Source organism: Agelaius phoeniceus, chromosome 3 (assembly GCF_051311805.1).
Source record: "Agelaius phoeniceus isolate bAgePho1 chromosome 3, bAgePho1.hap1, whole genome shotgun sequence".
Lineage (NCBI taxonomy): Eukaryota > Metazoa > Chordata > Aves > Passeriformes > Icteridae > Agelaius > Agelaius phoeniceus.
Window position 1 is genome coordinate 81,234,096 of NC_135267.1, and position 27,611 is coordinate 81,261,706.

Here is a 27,611-nt window from a genome sequence, read left to right on the forward strand (position 1 = left end):
TCAGCAGAAAAGCAGATTAGCATGGTTCTTTTTATTCAAATGTTTTGAGATCTGTTTATGTACATATATAGGTATACATACAATACTTGCCACATTTGGCAGTTGTTTTTTAATGCATACAAGGTAAACAGGTACTTTTCATAATGAAACCTTGTTTAGTCTGATGAGAGGGAAGAAATTCCCAAGCAGATGCTTAGCTCACTAAAGCTGTTTCTGGTCTTTATTTCCAGTTTCATTACTTTTAGTAGTTTGTGACTTTAAGTCATCCAAGATTTGTTACAAGTAACATTAACTCTGACAGAAGTTTTTTTGTTGTTTTCCTTTTTTTTAAATTTTTTACTCTTCTCTTAATTGTTGTTGTTTTATTTTGTTCCATCTTGTCACTTCAAGCCTCATCAGGAGATTGAAGCACCTCTGAATAATCTCACACAGAGACATGGTGGGTTTCACATGTGCACCATTTTTAAAATAAAGCAGGGTCATCCCCTTTGCCCATTTCCAGGCATCAACACTCAACATCAAGAATTTCTACACAAAAAGCATGCCATAATGAATTTATAACACACCAGCTACAGAAATAAATGGCTGCTTTCTTTTTAGAGAAACCACAAATGAATTAAAATAAAGCAACAAAAAAACTTCTTCACATATGCCACACTTATGGAGAGGATCTATTTATTCCTGAGCAGGCTGGCAAGTATACATTGGTGGTCAAGTGGGGGAGAGGGAGGAGAAAAATAATTTTAAGCTGATAAAGGCACAAAAGACAAAAATATTGAGGCCTTGAGAAAAAAAAAACCCAAAAAACATTATGAGAACTATCTTCAAACCATGTTGTTTTACTGATCAAAATAGTATTCGGTGAAGATGATAAAGTTGACCATTAAAGATGATGCAAGGTACTCAGGATAAAATTTCTCTTTAACTAACAAAACTCCTGAAGAATTTAGATGGAAAAAAACTGAAGAAAACACATGTTTATCTCTTTAGAACCTCATATTCCAACGCCTTCAGATATACAAGTATATACATCTGGATGAAGAATCAATAGGAATTCAACCTAAAAAAAAGCGGGTTTTTTGGGTTTTGTTTTTTAAATTAGCACTCCTTACATTTCAATCTCATCTTTTAGGCTGGCAAAATTACTTGTGACAAGTATATAAAGTTTAGAATAGGGGTTATGTTTCTTTTACAGGATTTATAAAATACATTCTCATCTGTTTGAATGCAGGTACATCATCACAGAGGAGACAGTGCATACCATTTACAAGAGATATTTGTAGTAAAATTCAGAGATACATAACAACAAGCATCTCAACATAATACTAACTTGGAAGCCAGGTGCAAGTTTTTCAAACTGTACATGTATTTTTAAAAAGATACTGCCTTTTAAAATGTTTATATATTGAAGCATTTTCATTAAGATAAAACACCTTTTAAAACCAGTAAAATTATAGCAGCAATATGGGAGAATATCTAAGCCACATGAACATTATTAATTAAAATAAAACCAAACATGAAATATTACATTAGTCAGATGTTTGTGTTAATTCCAAGAACAAGTAACACACAATTACTTATGTCAAACCAAGAAATCTGGATTTGTTCATCTATGAACAAATCTGTTGTATACAAAGCAGTGCTGATTGCTGACTTTCACAATCACCTTTCTGGAGTGTCCTGGAGAACTCACTTGAATCTTAAATTCCAAGTCTGTAAGATCATTTTTTCATCTTTGTTTAGGAATTAAGGATGCTTTTAAATATGGATTCCTTAAAATGAAGCTTATTTTATTTACACTATTCAAAGTTTACCTTTCCTTCCAACAACAAAATGTGCAGGAGGATTTACTACATGCTATACAATGAAAAAATAGACTTTAAAAAGTCAGAACAATGCAAGTAAAACTGTACAACCTTTGCTCCCTGCTCCAGTTCATTGCACTATTAAATTAAACTGGATGAGTTGTCATGCCCAGATGACTTACTGTAGGATCAGAAAATCCACACACATGGAGGAGGTAAATGAATACTGCTTTAGGTATAGTGCCAAATGAAAAAATACTATGAGTTATATCCAAGGAAAGCTTCTCATCACAGAAAGGAGCATGGCTAATTCTGAAAGGCAGCCCTCTTCATGTAGGACACAGAACTGCAAAAAAACCACAAACAGACATTGATAAATATCAGTGAAGTTGATCTGCATAAAAATGTAATGTATATACTAAAGTATTTAAATGTTGGATTCTACCCTATTAGTAGCACAGTCAAATCTAGTAATCAACTGAAACTGGCAATTAAGTTTTCAGCCTCTCTCAAAAGGTAATGAAGTGACACAACCCACTATCTTTAACTAGTATTATCCAGAAATGAGTTAACTAAAGGTCATGTCTTAAATAGTGCTTTTTAAAGTGTTATATCAGAAAACAGAAGATTAAATAACAGGTGACGCATGCAGTTATATTTTAAAAATATGCACTGACAATTTGAGATTATAACTCTACTTTCTAATTCTGGTGCGGGTACTAGAATCACACAGTGGCAAGATAAGACATGTCCTTCACGTGTTTCTCATTCCTGTTTCAATGGAAGACACAAACCTCAGAGCAATCCAGCTTTCAAACCAATGCTAGCACAACACAAAAGCAAATAAAGAAGTCAGGTGGAACAATTAAACAAGAACTTCAAAGGCAAGAAAATAAATGTTCTCATTATCTGAAATACTTGCAGAATTTAAAAACAGAACAAGGTGCAAATTCTCGCTTCATTAAAACAAAATAAATTATAAGGTTTTACTTGAAAGATCAGGTATGAAATAGCAAGGAGAAAGACGGGCAATTTTTCTGCTTTCACGACATCTACAGTCAGAAAAAGAAGAAAACAATACTAGACACTTCATGCATTTTACTAACTACTAATGCATAGCATATTATTTTTAGCACTCTATTTTTGTCACAATTACTGTTTGAGGACAATTGGAAAAGAACACAAAGCTTAGCAGTAAATACATCTTATAAAGTTTACTGTAATAACACATCTGATTTCAAAGGAAATAATCCCAGCTGTAAGTACATACTTATATATTTTATATAATAGTTATGTAAGTATTATCCTTGTACACAAAGCTAGATCTTCATATTTTGTAAAAACTGGAAGTTTAAAAGTAGTAATCTTGAAATAACATGTCTAAATGTGATACCAGACAATCTTCCCTGATACTTAATTCTGTGTATACACTGGTTGACATTTCATATGTATCACTGATTTGTTCTGGAAGTACAAATTAAGGAACTCTTGCTTCCAGCAGATTTTGTCAGATATTCTTCACTACCCATGTAGCAATAAAACAAGATAATTCCCCTTCCCACAATGCTGTCCTGAGCTTCTACTTTAAACCTGCTGTGAAGTCCATCCCAGCAGGCCCTCTCCATGTTCTCATGCCCCCAAAGAAGCAGGAGCCCCTGTACAGGCATTCAAGCAGGTGAATACATCAGACCTGAGGAGATGTTGGCTTTTCAAGGCAACAGCCACCAGCTCAATGCAAACAGCAGTTCCAGTGTTCCAGTCCCTCTCCTACCTAGATGCTGTTCCCTACAGTATTTCTGTTACTCCCACAACATCTGCTTCTGTCTTGTACGGTTGAAATTGGCAATTGCTACTTGTGACACTGAAGAGGCAAGCAACTGCACAGAGGCATTTTCTTCAGAAAGCAACCTAAACTTGCATACTGCAAAGATTACAGATGCAACTACACTATATAGAATATACATAAATACTAATAATATAAATATTAATTTTTATAATATATATAAAATACTATTTGCATTATTGCACTTGGCAAATTAATCATTATGCAGAAAGTCATTACACACAAGAAGAAAGACTGATAGCTTTAAAAAGAAAGTAAAAATTCAATGAGCACTGTCCATACAAACACACTTTCATCAAAGGATATGGTACTTACTATTGTTGCAACACCTAAACCCAATGCAGCTACAAGGTATGACACAAATATCTCCATCTGCTTTACAGCTTAACTTGTGCACAGAAAACTTAGCTTATTTAGGTCTTTCAATGGACATAAGCACAGAGTTTTCAAATCACATTATATTAGTTCAACCATCAAAAAAGGTCAATAGAAAGATGAGAACAAACAGCATTTAAATACTGTGACCTTACTAAGCTGCTAGCTTCAGTCCAGAAGTGTGCTTTCTAAGATAAAGAATTTCAGTCTTGGTTTGGTATTTCTTTCCCTGTCAGTAAATTCATTCCCCTACCCTTTTTCAAATCCCAGTTTCTCCTTCATGACTCCTAGTGATAAAATATAATAACAATATTGGCATATTAAAATACATTCAGAAAAATTAAGTACAATTGCAAATGCTGATCAATTTCATGTTACCAGCTATTTTAATTCTAAATCTATAAAATATAATATGAATCATAAGCTAGTGGGAGAAGAACTAGAGTTCACTTGCGAAGCAAATCACTAATTCCCTTTCATTATTGTTAGGTTCAGGATAGAAATGTTCACTAAAAAGTAAAATCAAACAGAACCTCAGAAAAGGAAAAATATCCCCTTGAAAATAATTTAGGCTGCAATAAGAGCAAAAAGAGAACAAGAGAAGATAAGCTGCTACACTGTACTAGACTCTTCACAGGGTATGTACTTAGTCTGGCTTTGGGATACTTACCTTTGAGGAGATATTCCTTACAGAAAAGATCCAGGGGAGAGCTAATGACCCCTGGAAAGAGGGACTTAAACATGACAAGGAAAGTGATGATATTTTAAACATTTTGGGGCACACAAGGGGGCAGTAGAAATTGGGAAAAGAAGATGCTTTAAAGAAAGCAAGCACCAGAAATAATTTCAAAACTAATAATCCTACTGAGAAATGCATATAAAGGTAGTTTTATCCCCTAACATGAAATGGCCTGAGTTGTTCTTTTTAATTTCTTTATTACACTGGATTTGCACACACCACGTTTTGAAGATTTCCACTTCCAGCACTTCAGAAGGATTAGTTGGTTATGAAAAAAAATCCAAGAATGATTCATAGTAACACAGAAAGTCAGTAGCAGACCTGGCTGCAGAACTGTCCTTCAAGTTCCAGTGCTGTCCAAACAACCTTACCCAATCATTATTAAATGAAGATAGTATTAGCACACACAGAGGGGGTCTGTGTCTTCCTACAATCCAAATTTCAGAATTATTGGGCATTTAGTTCAAGTTATTTAAGATTACACAGAGTTTGTGAATTTTACAAAACACACTGGAACTCAGAGAAAATATAAACTTATTTCACTATCCTCAGAACACCAGTCATGTGGTAAGATTTCGTATTACATCAACAATTATGCTCAATTTTATGGTTCCATTCACCTTTCCATGTTCACAGCATTCTTCTATTTGTTCCTTTACACTGTACTAACAATACTTTGGCAATAATCTTTTTCCTGATGTTTTTTTCTTCAGTTTTTGCTTCTGTACAATTTAAGTAACTTTTCAACAGTACCCACTAGTATCTGGGCAAGTCTGTTAATAATTCTGTGGACAGCTATAACACCCACATTAGACTGCTATCCTTATTTCTTACATACCACAGGATAGCAAGACAGTTCTGCTTTAAAAAAATAATCAAGAGCATGTTTGTAAGATTTATTTTTTCTGCTCTGTAAAACAGAATATAAAGTTTAAAAAAAGGTTTTACCTCTGTGCAGTCATATGCTAAACTGGACTTCCCATAAAGCTACACATATCCTAATGTCACAGGTAATTTACTGTCTGCTTTTTTTGTTGCAAGACTGGAAAAAATTGATCCTCAAAGGAACATGTACTTAACAGATTTTAACAGAACCGAGTACCTTTGGTGATATAATTAACACATTTCAAAATTTCATTTCTTGATTAAATCTTAAGAAAAAGTAATAAAATCCATTCAGTGTAAAATGAATATAATTACCACTACACCATATGGATTATACAACTGGGTCCAGGACTTCTTTCAGGAAACAAATTTAAACCCTAGATCTTAAAGATTTTTACCTTGCCAAGACACTTTTAATCTTTACAGTGAAAAGAGCAGAATCCTCAAAAAGTAGGTCACTCTTTTTATTTTGCAATTTAAAAAATAGGTTAGAATTTCAGGTATTAAAGCTCAGCTGAAAGTTGATCTAAGTGGTTGTAAAGAATTCAACCAATCTCCTCTTAACAAGCTTTAAAAATAATGTGCAGACAATAAACTGGCGGCTGGGAGTATTTTGTGCCATTAAAGCCTTGCAGTTTCAGGCCAGAAGTTTTAGTGGCAGAAAAAGAGAAGTAGGTTACAACTTCAGAAACAACTGGAAGACTTTGCCTGTGCCACAGAGTAAATCTACAGTACAAGGTAACACTGTTAGCTGAGTTATAAATATTTAACATCATGTCAACATAGCATATAAAGCTTAGTTAAGGCTATACTGAAATTAAGAGTAAAATTCTCTGCTCACTAGCTCTGCACTCACAACTATCTGCCACTGAACACACAAATCCACACAGGATGAAGAAAGGCTTGGTTCTGTTCACTAAGGAAGTGGTAGCTGGAGGGAAAATGACTTTTCCTTTCACTATGAGTGATGTGATTACTCTTCATGTTCCCACAATTTGTGTTTCACAATTTAAAGGTAATAATGTTTGCACATGACGGACGACCTGTTTGAGCCAAGACACTCAATGCATGGTGTTTCTGCAATTGTTACATCTCACTAGTAGAACATCATGGGTGATTTTCAAGTAAGTGAGCATACAAGAGGCAGGAAGGAACTTCAGTTCAAGCTTCCTAGCTCATCTTCTCATATGTTCAGGTAATCTACTTTTATATGCCTTCTTTGCTTTTAAAAAAGATTTCTCCATTTCTCTAAGCTGCCAGTTTCTCCTCAATATCCCTGTAATCTGAAAGTTCCTCTGGGTAGCAACATCTAAAAATAAGAGCAGACACTGTGAAAAGCACTGTCAAATCCAGTCACTTACTACCAGATGTATTATGAAGAGCAAAAAGTTTTAATTACTGACAACAGTTCATCCTATTGCATCAAAGATTCTGCTTCACAGAACTACAGTTTAGTGCCATCAAGACTAAAAAAAACCTTGACCATGATCCTACATGGTTCACATGCAAACACACCTGTCTAATTTAGGAAGAATTTTTACAAAGAGTAAGTAAACAATGGAAAAGTCAAAGGAATCAATTGAAAGGATCTCTGCATTCTTATTGTATGTGGCAGTTCTTCAAGCCTACACAAAACTTAGAAATGGATCTCTTTCAACAGGAAGTCTGTTGGAGCTTCCAGAATATTGAATGTATTTTTTCAGATTTTCTGAAGTGACAGCACACTATATGTCATCCATAACTCAAATAATGAAAGTACTTTCAAATATCTGTGAGATGAGATTATGAGAGTGACCGTAAATTTGTGTAAGAAATACAAAAACCTTTAAAAATCATATGGGGTGAGTGAAGTCAAAAGACAGTATATTTGAAAAAAAGATGAGACTTGGAACACATGATACCAAAACAAGAGAAAAGCTTTTGCATCTTATGAAAAGCTGAGTATTATACACATTTTGGTGGCAAATAAAATGGCACCCATAATCCTTCTGTACAGGTATCTGTTCAGACCTTGGGAGTTTGATGCATTTGCTGAAGTTTAATCACTTAAGAAAATTGTATCGTATGCCAAGAATTAAGTAAGAACATAAGCATTAGCAAGATCTAGGCAAAAATGAAGTCAGATGAAAAACATTTTAAAATAATTTAACAGCTTAGAAACTACCTGGAACAACTTCTTTAAAGCTAAAGCAAACAGTATTTTTTAATGTCTGACATTCTTTAAACACAGCCAATGTGTAAGACTGGAAAATAAATGACTCATACAAAAACTTATAAAACAATATCTAAAGAAGGTATAATAAGTAAAATAAATACTTTTCATTACTGATCAGAAGGTAACACTTGACATGAATCTGTAAGCACTTTGCATAGTAAATGCTTTACTACCATGGGTAGTTTGAGTTCCAATTACTGAAAAAACTGTACAATGGAAGATTTTAACTATACCCATTTCAATTCATAAGCCAGACTCCTTTGTTCCTGATGTCATTCAGCAGTTTGCCACATTTTACTAACAAAAACAAAATAAACATATTTTATGTATGAACTGTACCTCAGAGTACTTGGACAAAACAGAACATAAATGAGAGCTGTGTTTGGTTGAAAGACAACATAATTCATGAATGCTGTAGGATCACTATTTTCAAATACACATTTTAAGTCAATCAAGTTAATTTAGAATCAAATAAAATCCCTGCTGAGAAGCATACTCACCCTTTAAAATATAGTCTGTTAACAAGCTTGGCACTTTCTCGCTATCCTCTTTCATGGCATGCAGAACTAAAGAATGAAAAAACAAGTCAGATATTTAGTCATAAATGAAACACAACATATAAAACAAATACCTTGCAGCAGTTCCAACTACTCATAGAGATACTACTATGAGATGTAAGAAGTCTTAAGTGAAAGATGAGAAGATACAATGAGACATCACATCCTCTCCACATTTCACTTGTGTAATTCTCACTGAGCTCCACAGTTTCTGAATGCAAGAGTCCCATTCTGTGTGGTTAATATTACAGTAAAATGCCATCAGTCTTAACAAAAACAAGCACCTCTTCCCTATAAAAGATTCTCACCAGAAGGAAGCCATGACATACAAAAAACTAAAGTATGCTAACAACTATTGCTGAGCTGGAAATCTCAGGACAGAAAAGCATGCTCCATTACTTAACATCTTTGATCACTACCTCAATTAATGGAAAATGCTGTGAATGATTCTATGGAAATATTAGTGGTGCTTTACTCCCCTCCCTGAAATGGGGAATGTTATCTGCTGTAGGTTCGAAAAATCTTAACTACATGACTTAATTCAGCATTAACTTAAAATAATGCAAAAATGCCATTTTGTGACATACATGAGTAGATCATGTCCATCTTGCCTATTTCTGAAGAAGGAATGGACAACCATAAACTTGTCTGTGACTACATAAAGAAAAAAAATGACTATTTTTTATAAAGTGCTCAGGACACATCTGAAAGAAGCAAAAATACAAAATTCTACTGAAAAGCAGTATTTAATAAACTCCAAATTCCTCATATGAGACTCTAAACTCAAATTATAACAAGTGTTTTATTTCCATTTTTACACTGAAGGAAGACATTAGTGTTCATAACTCTGGAATAATACAGAGCTTTGAAACAAAAACCAACTGAACAACCCTAAACACCTGCTTGAACAACAGCAGAGGCAGTGAGTCACAAACCTGCAACTGACTCACAGGATCAAGTTCCAACCAGCCCACAGAAATCAATACTGTTAATACTCTTTACAATGCATTTGTGCAAGACATTTTTTTTTATAAACCATCAAACAACACAAAACGTTTTCAAGAGGCTTTAATATGTCCTTAATAGTCAAGTGAAATTTAAATATGGCAAGAGGATAAAATTTCATGGCAAGAATAAACACAAAAAGAGAAATCCTTTGTCACAAAGTAAGTATGAATTAACACCTAAGGCTGTCTACTGTAGAAAAATAAAGGGAACTTTAATTCCTACTTAAACATTTCATTTACTCTGGAATTTATATAATATGAATTTTCTCTTTCCAGAAAACAACAAATGAACCTTTTACCACCCCTCAGCCACCTGTGGAATCACAGAACTGCTGCTGAAAATCACTTTAAAGACATAGTGAGATTCTCCATTGAAACCTGATCAAATGCATTGATGCACTCTACCACCTATTTTTAAACTTCTCCTATAAACATCCAATGAAGGAGATGCTACTGACTTCTAAAGATGCTTTGTTGTATTAAACCACCTTAATAAGTATTTTTTTAAAATAAAACCTTGATTTCTTGCAAATTAGAATTTAAAAAAAAGCCCAATAAAATCAAACAACTAGAGGACATAGAACTTGTAATAATTTTGAGGATCTAGCCTAAAAAAGATGTGAAGAACAGGGAATTCAAAGCATTGTAAAAATTGTGTTTGGTTTGGAAATCCTAATTATCAAAATGTATTGACAACAAAATCCCCCCACCAAAACCATAGAGAGAAGCAGGCTATTCCAAAGGCAATCAAGTGCAATTATTATGGAACTAGTCCTAAGTATCTTGACATCCACTCCATTTTGTCAAAGTCACTACAATAACCTCAGTAAAGCACAGCAAATGTAAACAAACAGGGATGTATCAGGCACTGTATGACCAGATTTCATGATATGCAGCCAACATCAAAATGTGGGAACATTTACTTTCTGATACATGCAGGTTTCTGGCCTTCAGGGCTTCAGACAGCAGCTAAGAAACAAAACTAACATGAAGGCTCAGGAAACAAGCTGGCCAAAATCCATGGTTAAAATCATTCATCCTTACATACATGCCCTAGAGTAAGAGGGAAGAGAGAACTGGATGGATTCATTGGCTTTGAGCAGCCACAACTGGATATACAATGAGGAAAGGATCAGGGGAATTTTATATACTCACTTTTGGTTAATGTTTGAAGGTCTTCAACAGATGGGGGTCCATTTTTCTTCTCATAAGGAATGACGGTTGTCAAGTACTGTCAAATGAAAAACAGAGTTACTTGACAGTCCTTTCATGCAACTTTGTTGTTTGCATTTTATTTTGTAAAAATTGTAGCAATTGAAATTGCTAGCTACAAATAATCATATTTCAGAACAGATTAAGATTCTACCTTTTCATCTCAAGAGCTTTTATCACAGCAATCAAGTTTGTTTGATTTTTTTTTTTCCAAATTACGTGGCTACTAGAAGTCATGCAGCTAACTGTCTTCCCTGCAAAGAAAATGATGCTGTCCCACTGTTAGGTGAAAATGGAAACAGATGGCTTTCACCTTCTGCTGTTACACACTTCCAACCAAAAAGAACAAGGCAAGCCCAATGAAACAAAATACCCCAGAATACAGAATTAGATTTAAATTATCAGTTTTCACAGCTGAGTGTGCTAACAGGTAGTTTCAAACCAACTCCTTTTTAATTTTATTTACTGAAATCTTCAATTCTTGTCCGCTTAAAATAAAAAAAAAAACTACAACAAAATTTCTTAAATCTTTCAAGATTTTCATACCTGCAGTGCAACTAGGATTAATTTTCAAATTCTTGATGTAACCCAGTTGGGTCTTATATTACATGCATTTTAGACAACACCTTACTTTGCAGCCTATATGAATGCATATTCTCCTTAAAGAGGTCAGAATTACAAAAGTATTAAAATAGCTGGAATTTTCCCCAATGGAAAAGCTTCCTGAAAGTTCCCTCAAGTCAATTTTTAAGAATTAAAAAGGAACTTTATTCTGGTTTTACAGCTACAAGGCAGTAGGCAAAGTAACCCTCAATGTCTCGTTCAGCTTGACATCTACCTAGCTCTCCAGGCAATGAGCAGAGAACACGTGATGAGCAAGGTACAAGGAGCTGCACTTGGCAGGGGGAGGCTGAGGGTTGTCACACAACACACAGAGCTATAACACTGCCATGTCTGCAGCAGGATCACACACCTCACACCCAGGCACAACATCTGCCTAAAAGCCAAGCAGACTCAGCTCAGTGGCACTGAACCCACTGTACAGGTGGTGCTGACACCTCCCCACGACCTTCTGCAAACACAGGGAGCTCTTCTCCCTCCCTTTTCTTCTGGCATTTTTTCATGTTCACTCAGCACAGCAGAGAAGAGTAGGCAATGCTCCTCAGGAAACAATCAGTTTTCAATTTCTGTTCCAGGAGATGTAACCAAGCATCACCAGAGACTGTGCTCTTAATAAAATTAACAGAATCTATAGCTAAATATAAAGCTGCTGAATCTGCCAATGGCAGAGATGAAAGTGGATCTACTAACACAGAAATGAGATTTCTGGCTGTCTTTTCCAGCCTTCAGAACTACGTGGCATTCTACCCTTTACCTGCACAATAAAACACTAAGATACTAAGATACACTGTACCAAACATCAGCTAACCCTGTTTCCCTGTACCAAATATCAACTAACCCTGTTTCCCTTCTCCTGTAAACTTCACCTTCCATTCTTCATCTCTAACAGTAGCAATTAAAAACAGAAAAAGGAATTTCTTAGTTTCCAGAAATACTTTCCTTCTACTCATCAACTTTGCAACTGTAACAATCAGTCTCTATAACAGCACTATAAAAACTCATTTCCTGAATTGCTGTGTGAATATAACATATTATGAAAAGAATGAAGGAGTGACTGAAGTGCAGCTTACTGACAAGACCAAGTGTTAAATCTGCTGTGACCTCTAAATTTTTGAAGCAGATTTGATGACATGATAAAGCAGCAATTCCCACTGCAATTTTTCATCACCTATGAAAAGTGTTTGATATGCCTGAAAATCAAAATGAAGATGACTGTCTTGAATTTTCTTCTGGAAATACGATCCCAGAAAGAGCTACCAACATTTCAATGTCTTTTTTTTTGACTACATTACCAGATAGGAACAGGGAGTTCCCAATGGAAGTTTCTCTTTATATGGTGAAAATCTCTTAAGTAATTTTTACTTATGTCTCAAACACATGCACAGAAAATGGGACTAAGATTTTAAAAAGGGAAGTACCCACTATGAGACAAAAAATACTAATCAAACAAAACCCTCCTAAACAAAAAACAAATGCCATAGAAAAATGGATTTCAAGGCATTAATCATAACAGAGCTGGTATCTTTTCTACTTTCTACTCTACATTTAATTTTAAATTCCTATTTTAAAGTCATATTCCATGACTTGCTTTAAGATACAGGAAGGGGAATATAAAACCCCATAAGAGGTTTTCTATATCCATACGGATATAGAAAAAGATAAATCAGGAGAAAAGTGTGATCAACACAAAGAATAATATTAGTAAATTAACTCAAAAAATGACTGGAAGAGTTATTCAATTATTTTAACAAATGATTATGCTACTTATATCTATACAGGAGGCAGTGAAAGTCTTTTAACCAAAAGTATGGTGAGGTGGCATAGCTAAATAAGCTCACTTCATGAAAATATATGATATTTAAAATATCTAAAGATACAGGTAGAAACAGCTGTTATTTATGGTTAAGATAGCCAAGGAAAAAAACCCCAAAAAACAAAACAGCATACAGGTACAGCTTTACTAGTAGTGTGATAACAGAGAGTGATAAAAAGTCTTGTTGAGTGATAAAAAGCTCTGTGCATGTGTTGAAGATCCCCAAAGCTGAGGACAAACAAATAACTGGATCAATGTATTCATAAAATCTCATACATATACTTTGCCTGAGAAAGCAGGCAAGCCTTTGATTTCTAGTGTCATGATTGCAGAATGACTCGAGAGGAATTGTTTTACCTTCTAAACTCCTCTGCAGGATACAACACTCATCTTCCAGACAAAAGCCTAATCAGCCTTGACTTCTAAAGTACCAGTCAATTTATTGCCTCAATGGACTTCTCACCAGGGAAAAAAATAACTCTAATGGACTCCTCTGACAAAACTGCATAAACTAATATAGTGGGTACACATTAAACAACGTGAAATGCCAATATTTTGTAGTGTGCCAAAAGACTAAAGAGCATAAGCATTAGCAGTTCACTAAAATTCAGAATGCAGTTAATAAAATATATACTACAGATCTGAAACAGCAGGTAAGTTATTACTTTGAAATAAGGCATAAGAATCTTGCTTCCAACATCTATATGATGCTTCCAAGGTACACACAACATCCATATAAAGCCCACGGAAGGTGTGTCTGCTCTACATTTTAGTATTTAAATAACCAACTAAAAGACACAAACTTGCCTATAATGCCTGTATTTTATATTGGTAATCTGCAGTGCCCGTATTTTGCTACTTTTAAAATCATGCAGTTTTCAAAGGCAAAAGAGTACAGTCTATACATTTTCCAGGTGCTACTCTCTTTTTAGACGTATCAGCTCTGAACATTTGAAGAGAAAAGAAAACAAAACCTTTTTTCATTATGCAAGTTGCTAATGCTGAAGGCTGAAACACTACATCTAACCTGATACACATTCTTTGACCGGTTATTAGATTTTTAGGCGTGCAATGTATCTAAAGCATGCATTATGCTAAAACAGATTTTAGTCTGGGGTAAGAAATACAGGTTATTAGCTCAGTGCATCTGGGTATCAAGTCTTGAATCTCTTGAGCTGCTAAGGAGAGAAAGAGACTGTAGGCTGATCAGAAACCTGAGGTAGGGAAGCAGAGATTCCAGCATTTTATCCTGTTTTTTCTTGTCTCAGCATTTATCTTCAGCTACTGTCAATTTTCAAGATCTCAGCTCCTCCCAAAAGTGCAGGCAAAGAATGAGAAAAAAGGGAGAAGATAGCCCAGCACCTGTTTCTCTCCACTTGAGTTTCCAAACGTGTGGCGGAAGCCATTCTGTATGACATTTGAGATCCCTTCCATGCTGAAGCGCTAAAAGTAGTGAAAACACAGCAGAAAGACAAAAAAAAAGGGACAGGAAAAGTTCAGAAGACTATTAATCAGCATTTATCAAGACTATGAAAGACAAATGGCAAAGACAAGCTCCAAGATGTATTTCAGCACACTTTTATTTCTTCACTCACCTACTTAATTTTTTTAATTAAAAAGCAAACCTTATAATGGCAGTTAAGCAGTATTTCTACACCAAAATTTCTTTAAACAAATTCTTCGCACTGCAGACCCGATAATCGAGACTTGCCTTTTATGGCTGTTTCATTTAGAAATGTAAAAAAATAGCAGTTTTCAAAGTTCAGCTCACTGTAAAATCCCCTCTAACATTTGTGTTTGAACAGTGTATGTTTAGAGACACTATTGACACTAATTTTTCAGATTTTAAGCATGTATCAGAAACACTGTTCAGAGGTAGTCGTTTTCAGCTCTACCTCTTTAAAACTTTTTATGCTTTCATGCTTCCTTTTTCACAATAGAAGCAACAATTAGTATTTCCTGTTTCCTGTAATATCATAAAATATACACAATTAGATAATAATAAACCCATATTGATTTCAAGCTCCATTGCATGGAATCATGGAATCCAAGTAAAGAAAAAGCAGTATATAATCCAACTACACATTTTTCATTGAAGTTCGTAATCCTTTTTGCTTGCTGGGGAAGTAAAAGAAAATCAAAATCAAAACACTATTGATGTTTAGCATGCGATATAAAATCAGCAAGGGACATGAACATAAAAAGAAGAAACAGCCAAACTGCTGACACAGGGCAGTATGATGAGCACACCTCAGCATGTTTATCTGAAAGTATTTATTTATGTGAGAGGAATAAAATGTGCTGGAATACAGTATTATTTTACCTTCTAAAGCACACAAGGTCAGTAAAGTCATAAATTTTGCCAAAGCCACCTTAACTCTTTTAAGATAACGTAGTTGAAGGAACTGGTATCTTCAAGCCCTGACTATTTTTAACTGCTCCCCTGTTTTCCCTTGTGAAAGAGATAGAAGTTTAAAAGTCTAAGAAACTGATTTACCCAAAGACAGTATCAAGGACAAAAAACTCAAAAAACCTGGTTTTTTTAACTATTCAGTTACAGTATCTACAGGAAAATTCATTTTCTTAAGAGTATGACAATTTAGCTCTACTTCCAATCTTTGTATTTAAATGAGGTTTCATTACAGTTAACCAAATAACCACTAAAACATTATTTATAAATAGAAACTCAGTCTTCGCAAAGCTACAAGCACATACTACTGTATGCGCATTCCCAGCCCAAATGGATAAAAAAAACCAAAAAGGCAAAAAAAGACTGTTGAAGAAAGGAACTTGGAACCTTGCACCTCTTTCTGGGAGAGGGCTCTCAAATCTGTCCTTGATGACAGTGAAATCTATTTTCAAAGGAATCACACATATGCAGCTACAGTCTCACCTGTGAGCTAGTCTGTTCAATCCCTCTTAGAAAGCAATCTGACACATCTGGATCTTGAAGTGACCAAATACCAAAATGTCTTATCCTGGGACCAGGTAAGTTATACCTGAAAACATCATTCAAGTTTCTAATCTTTAAACCAACTAGAACAGTTTGTGAATCACTTGACTCAAGTTCCTAAACAAAGTAATTATTTTTCTTTCCAGGTAGAATATGGTAGAATATCCCTTTTTTGTTTTCCATGACTGGGAAGGAAACAGGAACTATTCACAGTGCTCTTGTAAAGGGATGACAATATTGTATGGTTTTCCAGACATATACTTTCTTAAGTTCCACTAAAACTTAGCTACACACACAAACATCTCTCATTTGACAGATGAGATCAGAACGCTATTTGGGGTATATCACAGGCATCTTATGCTTGTAAGTTTAGAAATAAATTCTGAAGTATTATTATTTCATTATAAATGTTTATTCCTTATATTTGAAAAGCAAACCCCAAAAACCTTCTCATGTTGAACTGAAGCATTCTTTCTGGGATTTAGCCAAGATACAAAAGCACATTTTTTGCATCCCATAAGAATCATTAAGAAATTCAAATATTAATATCCCACTTAAGTAATTTTAAATTATACTAGACAGATAAGAAAGAAAAAATTGCATTGACAAGCTAATAACATGATTTCTTTTGTTCTTTGACTGCTCTCATCCAGCTCTACTTGAAAAACATTTTTCCTTTTGTTGCTATGTTCTGTAAAGAATAAAACAAATTATCTCCTCCCTGTACACGTGCACTACACTTTGGCCTCCTTCCTGTCTCCTGTTGAATGTAGTAACTCTGCCACAGGTTAGGAGATCCAGGGTAAGACATGCACATTTTTCCTACCTAGAAACCAGCATGATCAATAAACATCTGTGCAACTACAGCAAGAACAGTACTGAATTTCCTGCAAGACTAACACATACTAAAATTCACACAGTGAAATCAAACACACAAATGAATTTGCCTACTGACAATAGAACGCAGAGAAGTACATCCAAAGATAGTATTTTTTGCAAGAAAGGTATGCTAGTTCCAGGCTGATTTGCAAACAGGTAAAAAATATTTTCTGCATATGAGAAAAGTAAAATATATGGCCCTGTGAAAAAAAAATTCTCAACACAAAAAGCTTAAGCCCTGTTTGTGAATGAAGGCATGGAAGCAGGAGTACCAGGTATCTTAATATAATCTAGGACTACTACTTCCCTTAGTGGAAAAAAAACCAACAAAAAATGTAAATGTACGAAGACTTATAAAAATTTTCTTACTGTTCCAGGCATATGACCTCTTTCTTGTTTGCCATTCTGAGGACTACCATTTTTCAGCTTCTTTTTCTTCTTTGCTGTTTCTTTGTGTTCTCGCTGTTTGTTTTGTACTTCAATGAGCACAGAAATGAAGCTGTTTTTCACTTCCTTCTCAAACTCCAGCTCATCTCGTAGAGCCAGCTGCTGCACCAGTTCCTCAGAATAATCCTTAATAGCAGTCTCAATTTCTTCCAGCAGTTCATTTAATTCAGCAACAGACAATCTTTTGACTCCTACAAATAGTTCATATAAAAAGTAATATGTCAAGATTTTAAGCATGAGTAAACTTGTGGGAGTTACAAGAAAAACGTACTCTGAAATTTCTCAAAACAAAAAATTCAGTTTTAAAACCACATAGAACAAAACAATATTCCTAAAGGAATAAACACATCCCAGGGGTGACAAGATTAGCAACAATAAAATGGTTAAATTTTCTTCTTACTTCTGAGAAATATGGGATAATCTGCAAATATGTGTTGGTAGTTTATGCTGGAAGCTGAACTAAGTGCTAAACTTCTGACACAACTATTAATTATTAGTTTCCTCTGCACTCACTGTTCAAAGGAAAAGGCCTCCACATTTTCTGAACTACTGGGTGATGCACTACATATAGTGCAATTATGACCAAGAAAATGTTTTAAGGCTTGCTTGAGTTAAAAGAAAGCAGATCTTTGAGGCCTGCTTTCTGTTCCAGTTTAGATCTGACACGCCTAGGAAGCTGGCAAGTCCCAGCAGCTGCTCTGTCAAAGAACATAATCTTATTTGGCACTTGAGAAACAGCTAGTCCTGATTACACTGACAGATACAATCTGTTTAAGGACACTGCATAGATGCTTGCAATTATTTAATTTCATTAAATTAGTCTAGTAAGTATCTTGTCTACAAGAATACTTGTAAGGGAAAGCACCTACAGACAAGTGTTGAAAAATACAAGTAAGGCCACAAACTACAAAAAAGTGTAGCTCTTAGAAGCATCAAAGGTAGTAAGTGAAATGTGAATTTTTTCTCTTCAATTACAGTAGGGAAAATTGATTGGAGAAAGCTCCTTGTCACTTACTTAACTGAAGAGAAGGCAATGAAATCTGTTAAGACAATTCTGTGTCAAGGAGCCAGTGTTTTTCCAGGTAGCTTAGGCCTTAAACTCTGTTCAAACACTGTAACAGTACTGAGAGAGGGCACCTGTGAGTGCCAACACTTAAAAACCAGCTTCACAGCCTAAAAACCAATTGTTCTAAAACCACAGGTGTAGGTTATCCAACTGCACTTCTGACTGATGACAGATCAGTTGTCATTATCAAAGTCTTGAAAGGGCTACATAGGAAATCCTCAGCTAATGCACATGAGTGGAGACAGAGCAATTCAAATGCAGAAGACTACACAGACTGAAACTTAGCAGGCTGAGGAGCTCACTTGTGTAGCCAGAGCTTGATTTTTGGACTGCCTTAATGTATGTCTTTTCCTATTCAAGAAAAAAGTAAATAAAAGTGATTTCCTCCTCTGAATCCTAAATGAATTAAAATCTCTGATCTATCCTATAAAAACCAGAGTTCCTAGGAAAAACCGATAAAAATTTCAGAGATGCAGAGAGATGCAGACCAATTCTAAAGCACCTTCACTTACTAAAAAAAGGTAGAAGGAGTTTTTATTAAAATAGTGACCTGAAAGACATGAAAGCAGATTCTGAGAAACTGCTGAAGCAAAGTTAAATTATCTGCCAAAGTAACTCAAGGCACTATTTGGTCGAGACTGACCTTTAAACTGTAAAGATGCAACAGAAAAGAGGGACTCCTGAGGCAAAGCAAAATTGACATGATATGAAATACTGAGCAAGCTTGATTAGCTCCAAACCTTAAGACATATGGAACTGTCAGAAAACCAGGAAGCCCTGCTGAACACAATACATTTTGCTTTCACATTCCTGAAATGTATGTGTTGAGACAGTTAAGAGACCATTTTCATGGTTGGAATCTCATTTCTATAAATCTGAAATGTAGCAGAAACTCTAAGTCATGCCACAAGAGGTCGGCCAGTTTTCTGAATCTTCTACAAAGTTTGTATTGTTAACCCAGACTATAGGAAAGAGAGCATCAAACTTTTAAAGAAAGACCAAAGCAGAAAGATCATCTATCAAATATTCTTTGTGTCCCTACTATCTTCTAGAATTCATGTTGATAAATGTAAAGATTAAACAAAATTTTCCATCCCAAAACTGATTAGTCACAGGTTTTTTGCATGCAATTCAACCTACTACAATTTAATTATTAATCTAATTTCTCCTTTGCTTTTGTATAGGGAAACACAGATGATTTCATTTGAGTAGAAGATACAAAGGATATTTTTCACTCTTTAAGCTTTCCGAAGAGGAACGGAAAGGGAGGACTGAAAAATATGCATGGTCCTTATGGGGCAAAAAAGAAATGGTTGCCTTATTTTTGTGTTACTGTCTATCAAGATATGTTGCAATGACTGAAACTGTATCAAAGGTATGGTAAGCTTTATTTACTGAATAGCTTTCAAGAGCTTTAGCTGATCTTAAACAGTGTACTGGCATCAAGAAAGTATCTCACTTTATAAAAAATAATGAAGTTTAATAAAAAATGATCAACTTATCACTTTACCCATGAAGGGATCTCATTTCAATGTACCAATCTTCAGAATATTTCTTTTAAATTAAATTCTATAAAGTCTTATTTTTGTTCTTAGTCAGAAAGCTGACAAAGGTAAGTCCTCTATGCACTAAATCTATGCTATTATTTCAGAACATTTTGAAAATATTTTTTGAATGCAGATATTTCATAAGAAGGACTTGCTAAGAATCCAACACATTGCAAACTTACCCTTTAAAATATTTTCATTAAGCATAAGAGCAAAAATGCTAAATAAATACCACTTACTCTCTTCATAGCTGTTGTTTGTACTGGATCTCTTGAGGGTCTGAATTTCCTGGGAAAGTATAGAGAGCCGATCTGATTGGGTGGGTGTTTCATCATCTTCTGGATCAGGCGATTCCTGCATCATTTCCTCTATTTCTTCAATCACCTTTGGAAAATGAAAATCCTTATGAAAACCCTCCTACATGAAGAGTTTGCAATTTGAAGCAAAGCTGGATGAAACAACCACCAACACTAGATGGAAGAGGATCAATAAAATTATACTGACGTTTCCTCCCCATCCTTGCTCTGAGAATAATCACACCTTGTAACAGTAAATTGGTGATGGCATAACTAGAAGTGTTGAAACTGTGGGGTCATTTCTATATGAAGGTACCCATGATTCTGCTTAAGAGAACTAAATTAAAGAGTAAGCTGGAGTATCTTTCCTGAATATTCAGGTGAAGGAAGACACAACAACAAAAATCAATTACCTCCTCCACTCCTTATTTCACCACATTTCTCTATGTAAAACAAACACCCCTCCCTCCTCCAACCAAAAACTAACAAAATGAAAACAAACAAAAACAGCAAAGAAAAAGTCACAAAATCTCTCTGAAAAACCAAAAAGCCCTCTAAACAGCCTGAAAATCTACTGTGCTTGTGAGAAGTTTTTTGAACTTCCCACATGATCCACCATGACCTGAAGCCGATTTGCATTCCTGGGCATAAGACCTGAGCCAGACAAAAAGTATGACAACAGAAATTCTGTGCATAGATAGCTTACTTTACATCACATAAATGATTACATTTCTAAATCAGGCTAAATCATTAACTAGACATCTGAATAAATAACACAGCAACTTCTAGATGTTTAAAGGCTGTAGTCAGTGCTGAGATCTAACCCACAGTAAAAAAGAGCCCAGGCAGTTCAAGCAGTCCTGTCTCCTGTACTATTAATAACCGTGTTCATCACAGTTCACAGCTTAACCATTGCTTAACCATTTAAGCAACAACAAAATAGATTATTTGTTTGCTTACTAAAGCAGGATCTTAATAGACCTTACTCTCATTAACCTGACTCAGAAGAGCAATTTTCAAGATAACTGAAGTAAATCCATGGATTTGAAGACTTTAGATACCAAGTAATTTGAAATTTTGATAGTAGAAACACTGATCTGCCCTCATGTTAGGCCAAAACTTCAAAGAATTCTCTCTAACAGCAAAGCTCTATGAAACTATGAACTGTCACACAGTTATGCTGGAAAACTAAAAACTCCACCATACCACTAAGATTCTGAAAATATTTTTGCTTTTTACACATATATTTAATTTAGCAGCATTCCTGACTAATTAATGGTAAGAAATACACAAAGATTTCAAAGACCCTGGACTATCAACCTCACCTGAAGTACTGAAACACTTTTCATATCTGAATGATGTAATGCTCTCTCCCACATTATTAAAACCCTAAACAAAGAACAACCAAAAAGCTTAGCTACAGTAAGAGCAAGAACAACAACAACAACAAATAATAATAATAGTAATAAACATTCTACACCAACAACACTGTCTTTGCTGAACACTTTACCTGCTCTGCTGTGAAGAGTGGCTCTTCATTGATGCAGGAAACAATGATAGAATGCATATCCAACTGTTCTCTCAGCTCTTCATCATCTGACAAGTCAAGGTTCAAGTTGTCATTTACCTAAAAAGCATGAAAAGGTGCATTTATATAAATATATATACACACCCCTAGTGTGAGGGTATAAAATGCATGCAACATGTACAAAAAACAAATGGGTAACTATCACTGAATTTTAAGAATGAAACTGAATCTTGGCCATAATAATGGAATCAATAGTTCTTTCTGTCAAATAGCCTGCAAAATGAAATCAAAACTGCAACTGGACAAAGTTAAAATAGCTGTCAATCTTTAATGTTGTTAAATAATAATCCACATACAAAGACCATACACACACTGACATGCAGATATCTACATGGGAGGCTGTCAAGGAAGTACTTAAATCTTAACTGAAGATTGACAAATGTCTGTGTAGGGTGGAAAACTTGCCTTTTATGTCTAATGTTACACAAACCTCTTACTTTAAGTGCTTTTATGGTTCCATTTCATCACATAATAAAAGACATGGAAAAAAACTGAGAAGAGTTGATACTGAATAGTGGTATCAGAACACTGGTATCACCCCAGATTATTTAAAAAAAAGCATCATTGAATATCTCAGGGTCTTTTCAGAAAGAAGGAGAAGTAACACTGTTCCCATATATACACCACCAAATGACACTCATCCTAACCAAAGATATACATACACTAAGAGACATAGGTCCCCTCCTTAATAAGTCAGGCATATTTTACTTTCACACAGTGATATATCCTGGTTTATTTACAAAATTTTTTCTGTACTTTGTCTATTGCTAGATTCCTGCCTAGAAAAGCCCCTCAAAGCTGCAATGCCCAACATCTGCCATTTGAGCTCAACTGCTTTAACTCATCTTTGGGCTAATTTACAAGCATCATGATGAGCTGTAAAAAGTCCTTGGTCTCACAATATCAGTTTTCAAATTTTCTTGTAATTCCTCCAACTTTCTCAGTTTCTTCAGAAACCTTACTAGTTCTCAGATTCATTTTGAATCTGCAACTGCCATGCCCAGATAGCTCACCTGCAGGGACAAACACACAACTTGCACTTCTTCAGCACTCAGAATGAGGTCAAATGTCCACTTTTTTCCACAATCTGAATTCCAGTAACTGTGCAGTGACAAGGCTCCACTATGACTCTCTCTTCACCTCCTACACAGATACACTCCAATTTGGCATTTTTAAATGTCTGCTGTCCTCAAGTATTTTTCCATGCACATAGGATATGACAACAATGATGGGACAGTAAGCAAGCATAACAGTTTATCTAGAAGGAGATCTGCTTTCACTCCTGACATCTCCAGAAACATTTTGAGAGACCTTCAAAAACATTTTGATAATACAGACTAATAAACCACCAAAAATGGTATCAGCTGTAACCAGGACTAAAAGGAACACCTGGCTTTCCAGCCAGCCACACTCCATGCCTCCTGTCCTCCTGCTAGCAGGGAATGAGCCATTTAAAAGCAATCTAGTGAAAACAAAACAAAGGAATTGCACAATCCCATTCCTCATACCACTGTGCACAAAACTTCCACCCAGCTACTTTCACTGTCAAAAATGTATAAAGTGTGCATAGACTGTCATGTGAAGGAACCAAGATCAGGTGAATCAGCCTTATTGACCTGATATCTTTCCCTACTAAAACAGGAGGAGAAATACTTTCTGCACAATTTTGGTAGCATATTATTAATTTCACACACATCAGGGAAGTGTTGCTTAACTGTTAGTTTTCATTGTAAGGAAGATCAGCTGGTCCATATGTGCTGTCACATATCCAGCAATACTGCTGAACACAAAGCAGCAGAAGAAAAGTATGTCAAACACTCCCCACAGCCTTTACACATCAGAAGGCATTCCATGTGGAGTGAAAGCTGAAAAAACTTCAGATACATTTAATCCATGAACTGGTTTTCTCTCTACTGGCAGCATACCCAAGATTCTTTCTAATCCAGCAACACCACTTTACACTTTTTTTATGTACTTTCTTCATAACTTCCTGCAAGTAACTTAAAAAAACTATACTAATATTTTCTTATGTTCTATATTTAGTTCCTTATCAAGAAATCCATTAGTCTTCCAGTCTGTTTTTCCCTGACACAAGGTCACAGCATGGCAGGGCTGTATTTTTAGTTAAAATGTAAGAATTTAATTACTCTAAAACCATTTATAAATCTGAACAAGGACTCAATAAAAATTAGAAGAAACACAAGTCAAATTCAAGGGATAACCGTGATATTCAAATCAAGAAAATGAGCTCCAAATTTGCACCTTCCTCTACTCAATCCCAAATTATTTTCTTCAGCAGAACAATCTTTGCTCCTGTCACAGTAAAAAGCATCTGTTGATTATCTAATGATAATCAATTATCTTTGGCAGAAGCCAAAGCATTACCCAATTTTCTGATATTTTAACACATACCTGAACTTCACTATGTTTAAAAGATAAGCCACTAGCTTCCTCAGAAAACCTGTGAGATGGGAATTCCTCCCAGCTTCTCTTCACGAAGTGTTTTAATCCACTTTTAAGATCATCAGAGGACAACCCTTTCTATAAACCTCTCTGAAGCTCTTAATTCCCTGTTCCCGCCCCAGAGAACTATTCTAACTCTTAAATAAGGAAAACAAAACAAGCTCTTGCACTTCAGAGTCTCCTGGGCCACCTTTCTTGTTAAAGATGCCATCTGACTGTGGAATTAGATGAACTTTGGGAAGTCCTCACTGGATTTACTAAATCAGAGTACTCCTGCCTCTCTTCCTCCCTTACCCAGATCAGTGTTCAACATGCATCATACAGAAGAGAGATTTTATGTGAAACACTTTCTCATTTTACATTTTCTTCTATCATGCTCTGGCTCTAATGAAGAGTCATCTCAAACTAACCCTGAATTATTCCAGCCCAGGGTGATACAAACATACATCAATGGTTCTTTGATGAAAAGCTCTCATGTATAATGGCAAGTATTACAAATATTTTCAGCCACTTAATAACAACATTCTTTTATACAAATGCAAACAGTTTTACTTCCCTGTTGAGTACCAAAGATCCAAAAAGGAACTTCTGCTGATCAGAACTTACCCCTTTTTCTGAAAGATTCAGCGTTGGCAAGTGCAAAGCTCTGGTGTGGGAAGATTTCCAGTCAACTGGCATCACATTACCATAATTATCAGTCAAGGCATTCCAAATCCTGAAGAAAAGAATAAAGGAACAAAAATGCAGACCTCAAAACAAGCAGCAACTGAATCAGCAATAACCATATTCCTAATGATCATATACCTCTTTCAGTAACTGTATTTTCCTCCCTAAATATTCATCTGCAAATTGCTGAAAGTATTTTTAGTGTTTTAAAGCTGTGAAAAAATGCTTTTTTGATAAATGTAAGTTACTTCTCATTTTAAGCAACAATGTATGCACAGCAGTGAATCAAACCAATAAATGAAGACACAGCTTCTATACTAATTATGTAACTACACTCAAAATCTTTTCTGGGGGTGGATGAGCCTTTCCGTCAATGAAATTTGAGCTGAGCTATAAATTACATTCCTAATGTTGTTTAGCAGAGGCTGAGTAGCAAATTCTGAGTTCTGAGCCAAACCTTTTCCTTTTTTCCTTTCCATTTATCACAGAATAATGAAAACGTACAGATCAGACTAAAATTTTGGAAGAATCAATTTTTTTTCTAGGAGAGCTCAGCCCACCACTCTTGTCCTCCTGTTTCTAGAGTGTGTATCCTCTCTGGCTGTCCTGGAGGCTTGCAAAGGCAGATCTAGGCTGGTGAAGCCGCAGCTCAGTCTTTAGCCACAGCAGCCCCGTGAGCAGGCTGCTTCCTCCAGTCCCCAGCCGAGCCCTGCCTCCAGGCGCTGCGCTGTGGGTGGATGTTTGGAATGGTTGCCTAGCTAAGGCTCACAGGAGGGTCAGAGGAAAGGCCGAGGCAGACACAGAAGGGCAGACAGAGCCTCATCACTGCCCAGCGTGATTCATGGTTCGCTGAACTTACCTCACTGTTTACACCACTGATCTGGTATTTTGCTAACAGGCTTTATTTTATTCTTATCTTGGAAGAACAGAGAGACAGCTGAGTTACCTTAAAGTAAGACAGCAGTATTTTTAATGAATATAAGCTGACTAAATTCACTATAAAATAAGAAATAGAAGCATTCGTAAAATAATGTTAAAAACTGTACAGCAGCATGGCCCAGAAATGCTCTATTTCTCCGGGGAAAAAACTCCAAACAATACTCGCAGTTGCAATTTTGTTCTTCACCTGCTTTCTGCACCTTCCACGTTGAAATTCAAACAGTGAGACAGCGGACACTTTGCAGGAAGCTAAACAAATACTAACCACGGTCACTGCACTTCAGAACAAGTACTTCTCGCTAGCTCGACGGGGTAAGAGGCTCTGGGATGCTCACACGCTTCCCTGGCAGTCAGGGGGATAAAGCCGGAGGGCTCCCCGTCAAACCCGCGCTGCGGCGGCCGAACGAGCCCCCTTGCCGAGGCCCGGCGCTCCCAGCTGCAGCCCCGGGGCGGGGAAAGGCTCCGCTCCCGCAGCCCACAAGCCCTGCTGGGCTCGGCAAGGCCCAGGGGCAGCGCTCTCGCAGGGCAGGGCGGGCGGGCCGCGCTGTGCCCTCAGGCCGGGCCGGGCCGGGCCTCCCCTCCGCTCCCTCTCCGCGCCCCCGGCCCGCACTCACTCGTCGTCCTGCAGCGCGCTCTGCTCCGTGAGCGGCCGCAGCGGAACGCGGCTCTCGCCGCCGCCAGCCCGGGCCTGCGGGGGCTCGAAGCAGAGGGACAGCTTCGCCCCGAGATCCCCGCCGCCCCAGCCGCCCTTGTCGCAGGCAGGCTCGGGGCCGCTCCCCGCGGAGGGCTGGAATCCCGAGAAGTCCTGCCAATCCCCCGGGTCTCGCTGCGAAGTCGCCGCCGCCGCCATAGCTGGGGACGCGGCGCTGCGCGCTCCCGGTGGTGCGCGCTCCCGGCGGCGCGCGGCGGGCGGGGCCCGGCTGAGGCGGGGATCGCAGAGCCGGGCTGGGCTGGGCTGGGCTGAGGGAGCGATCGCAGAGCCGGGCCGGGCCGGGCCGGGCTGAGGGAGCGATCGCAGAGCCGCACACAGCGGTGTCCGTACTGACTCCCAGCTCCGCACCGAGTAGGGGCGGCTCATCGGGCAGGAGGGGCAGGCGTAGAATGGTTTGAGTTCGAAGGGACCTTTAAAGATCACCCAGTTCCAGTGCATCTGCCGTAGTAGGAGTATTTGCAGTAGTTTTGTTGTAACTCGTTTTTATACTGTCATTGATGCCTCCACTCAGTCACCCACTACACAAGAATCTAAGCTTTTCTTAGAATCTACTTTTTCTTACCAGCACTCCCATGCCCATCCTTTGCTAGCTTTGTATTGTGCCTTTATGTGCAATAGCTTAGGATGGGCTTTTTTTAGATTGTATTTTTTTTTTTTTTGAGAAGCCATGAATTTTTGATATCCTAAAGTACGTACCAGCAGTTTTCTCAGCCTAATTTCCTGATTCAGTTTGAGTTTCTTTTAATTTTCTTTCTGTACTTCGTACTTGATGTTTGGCAACGCTGCAAGTGGAAAATGCATTCCTAGTTAAGCACTGGAGTGCCACTGAGGTCATTGAAACGATTTGCATCCTATCCTACTCAGGATTATGACAGACTGATAAACCCTAGTGAAAATAGGCATTCCAAATATGATCCTTTCAGACATTGTAAGGCAGAGGAGGACAGGACTACTTATGAGTGTTAAAATGTGGATGCATCACT

The 27,611-nt window shown here is 36.7% G+C and overlaps 1 protein-coding gene across 1 annotated transcript; it reads right to left on the reverse strand.

Annotated features, from left to right (window-relative positions):
• FEZ2 (fasciculation and elongation protein zeta 2) lies at positions 1-26,828 on the reverse strand. The gene is made up of 9 exons (XM_054630373.2): positions 26,531-26,828; positions 24,918-25,026; positions 21,771-21,887; positions 20,204-20,348; positions 17,274-17,542; positions 14,435-14,515; positions 10,582-10,657; positions 8,363-8,428; positions 1-2,151 (listed from the first exon to the last, which is right to left on the reverse strand). The coding sequence occupies exons 1-9, from the start codon at positions 26,764-26,766 to the stop codon at positions 2,135-2,137; spliced, it is 1,116 nt and encodes a 371-aa protein (XP_054486348.1). The 5' UTR covers positions 26,767-26,828; the 3' UTR covers positions 1-2,134.
• Between the last annotated feature and the right edge of the window lie 783 nt (positions 26,829-27,611).

Bases quoted from the DNA above. Each gene is read 5' to 3' on its own strand.
- FEZ2 (XM_054630373.2), bottom strand. From the start codon at position 26,766: ATGGCGGCGGCGGCGACTTCGCAGCGAGACCCGGGGGATTGGCAGGAC. The intron at 20,349-21,770 runs GTAAAGTGTTCA...CATTTTCCAAAG, and splicing joins CACTCTTCACAGCAGAGCAG to GTGATTGAAGAAATAGAGGA. The intron at 14,516-17,273 runs GTAAGAAAATTT...CACTACTTTTAG, and splicing joins GAGGTCATATGCCTGGAACA to CGCTTCAGCATGGAAGGGAT.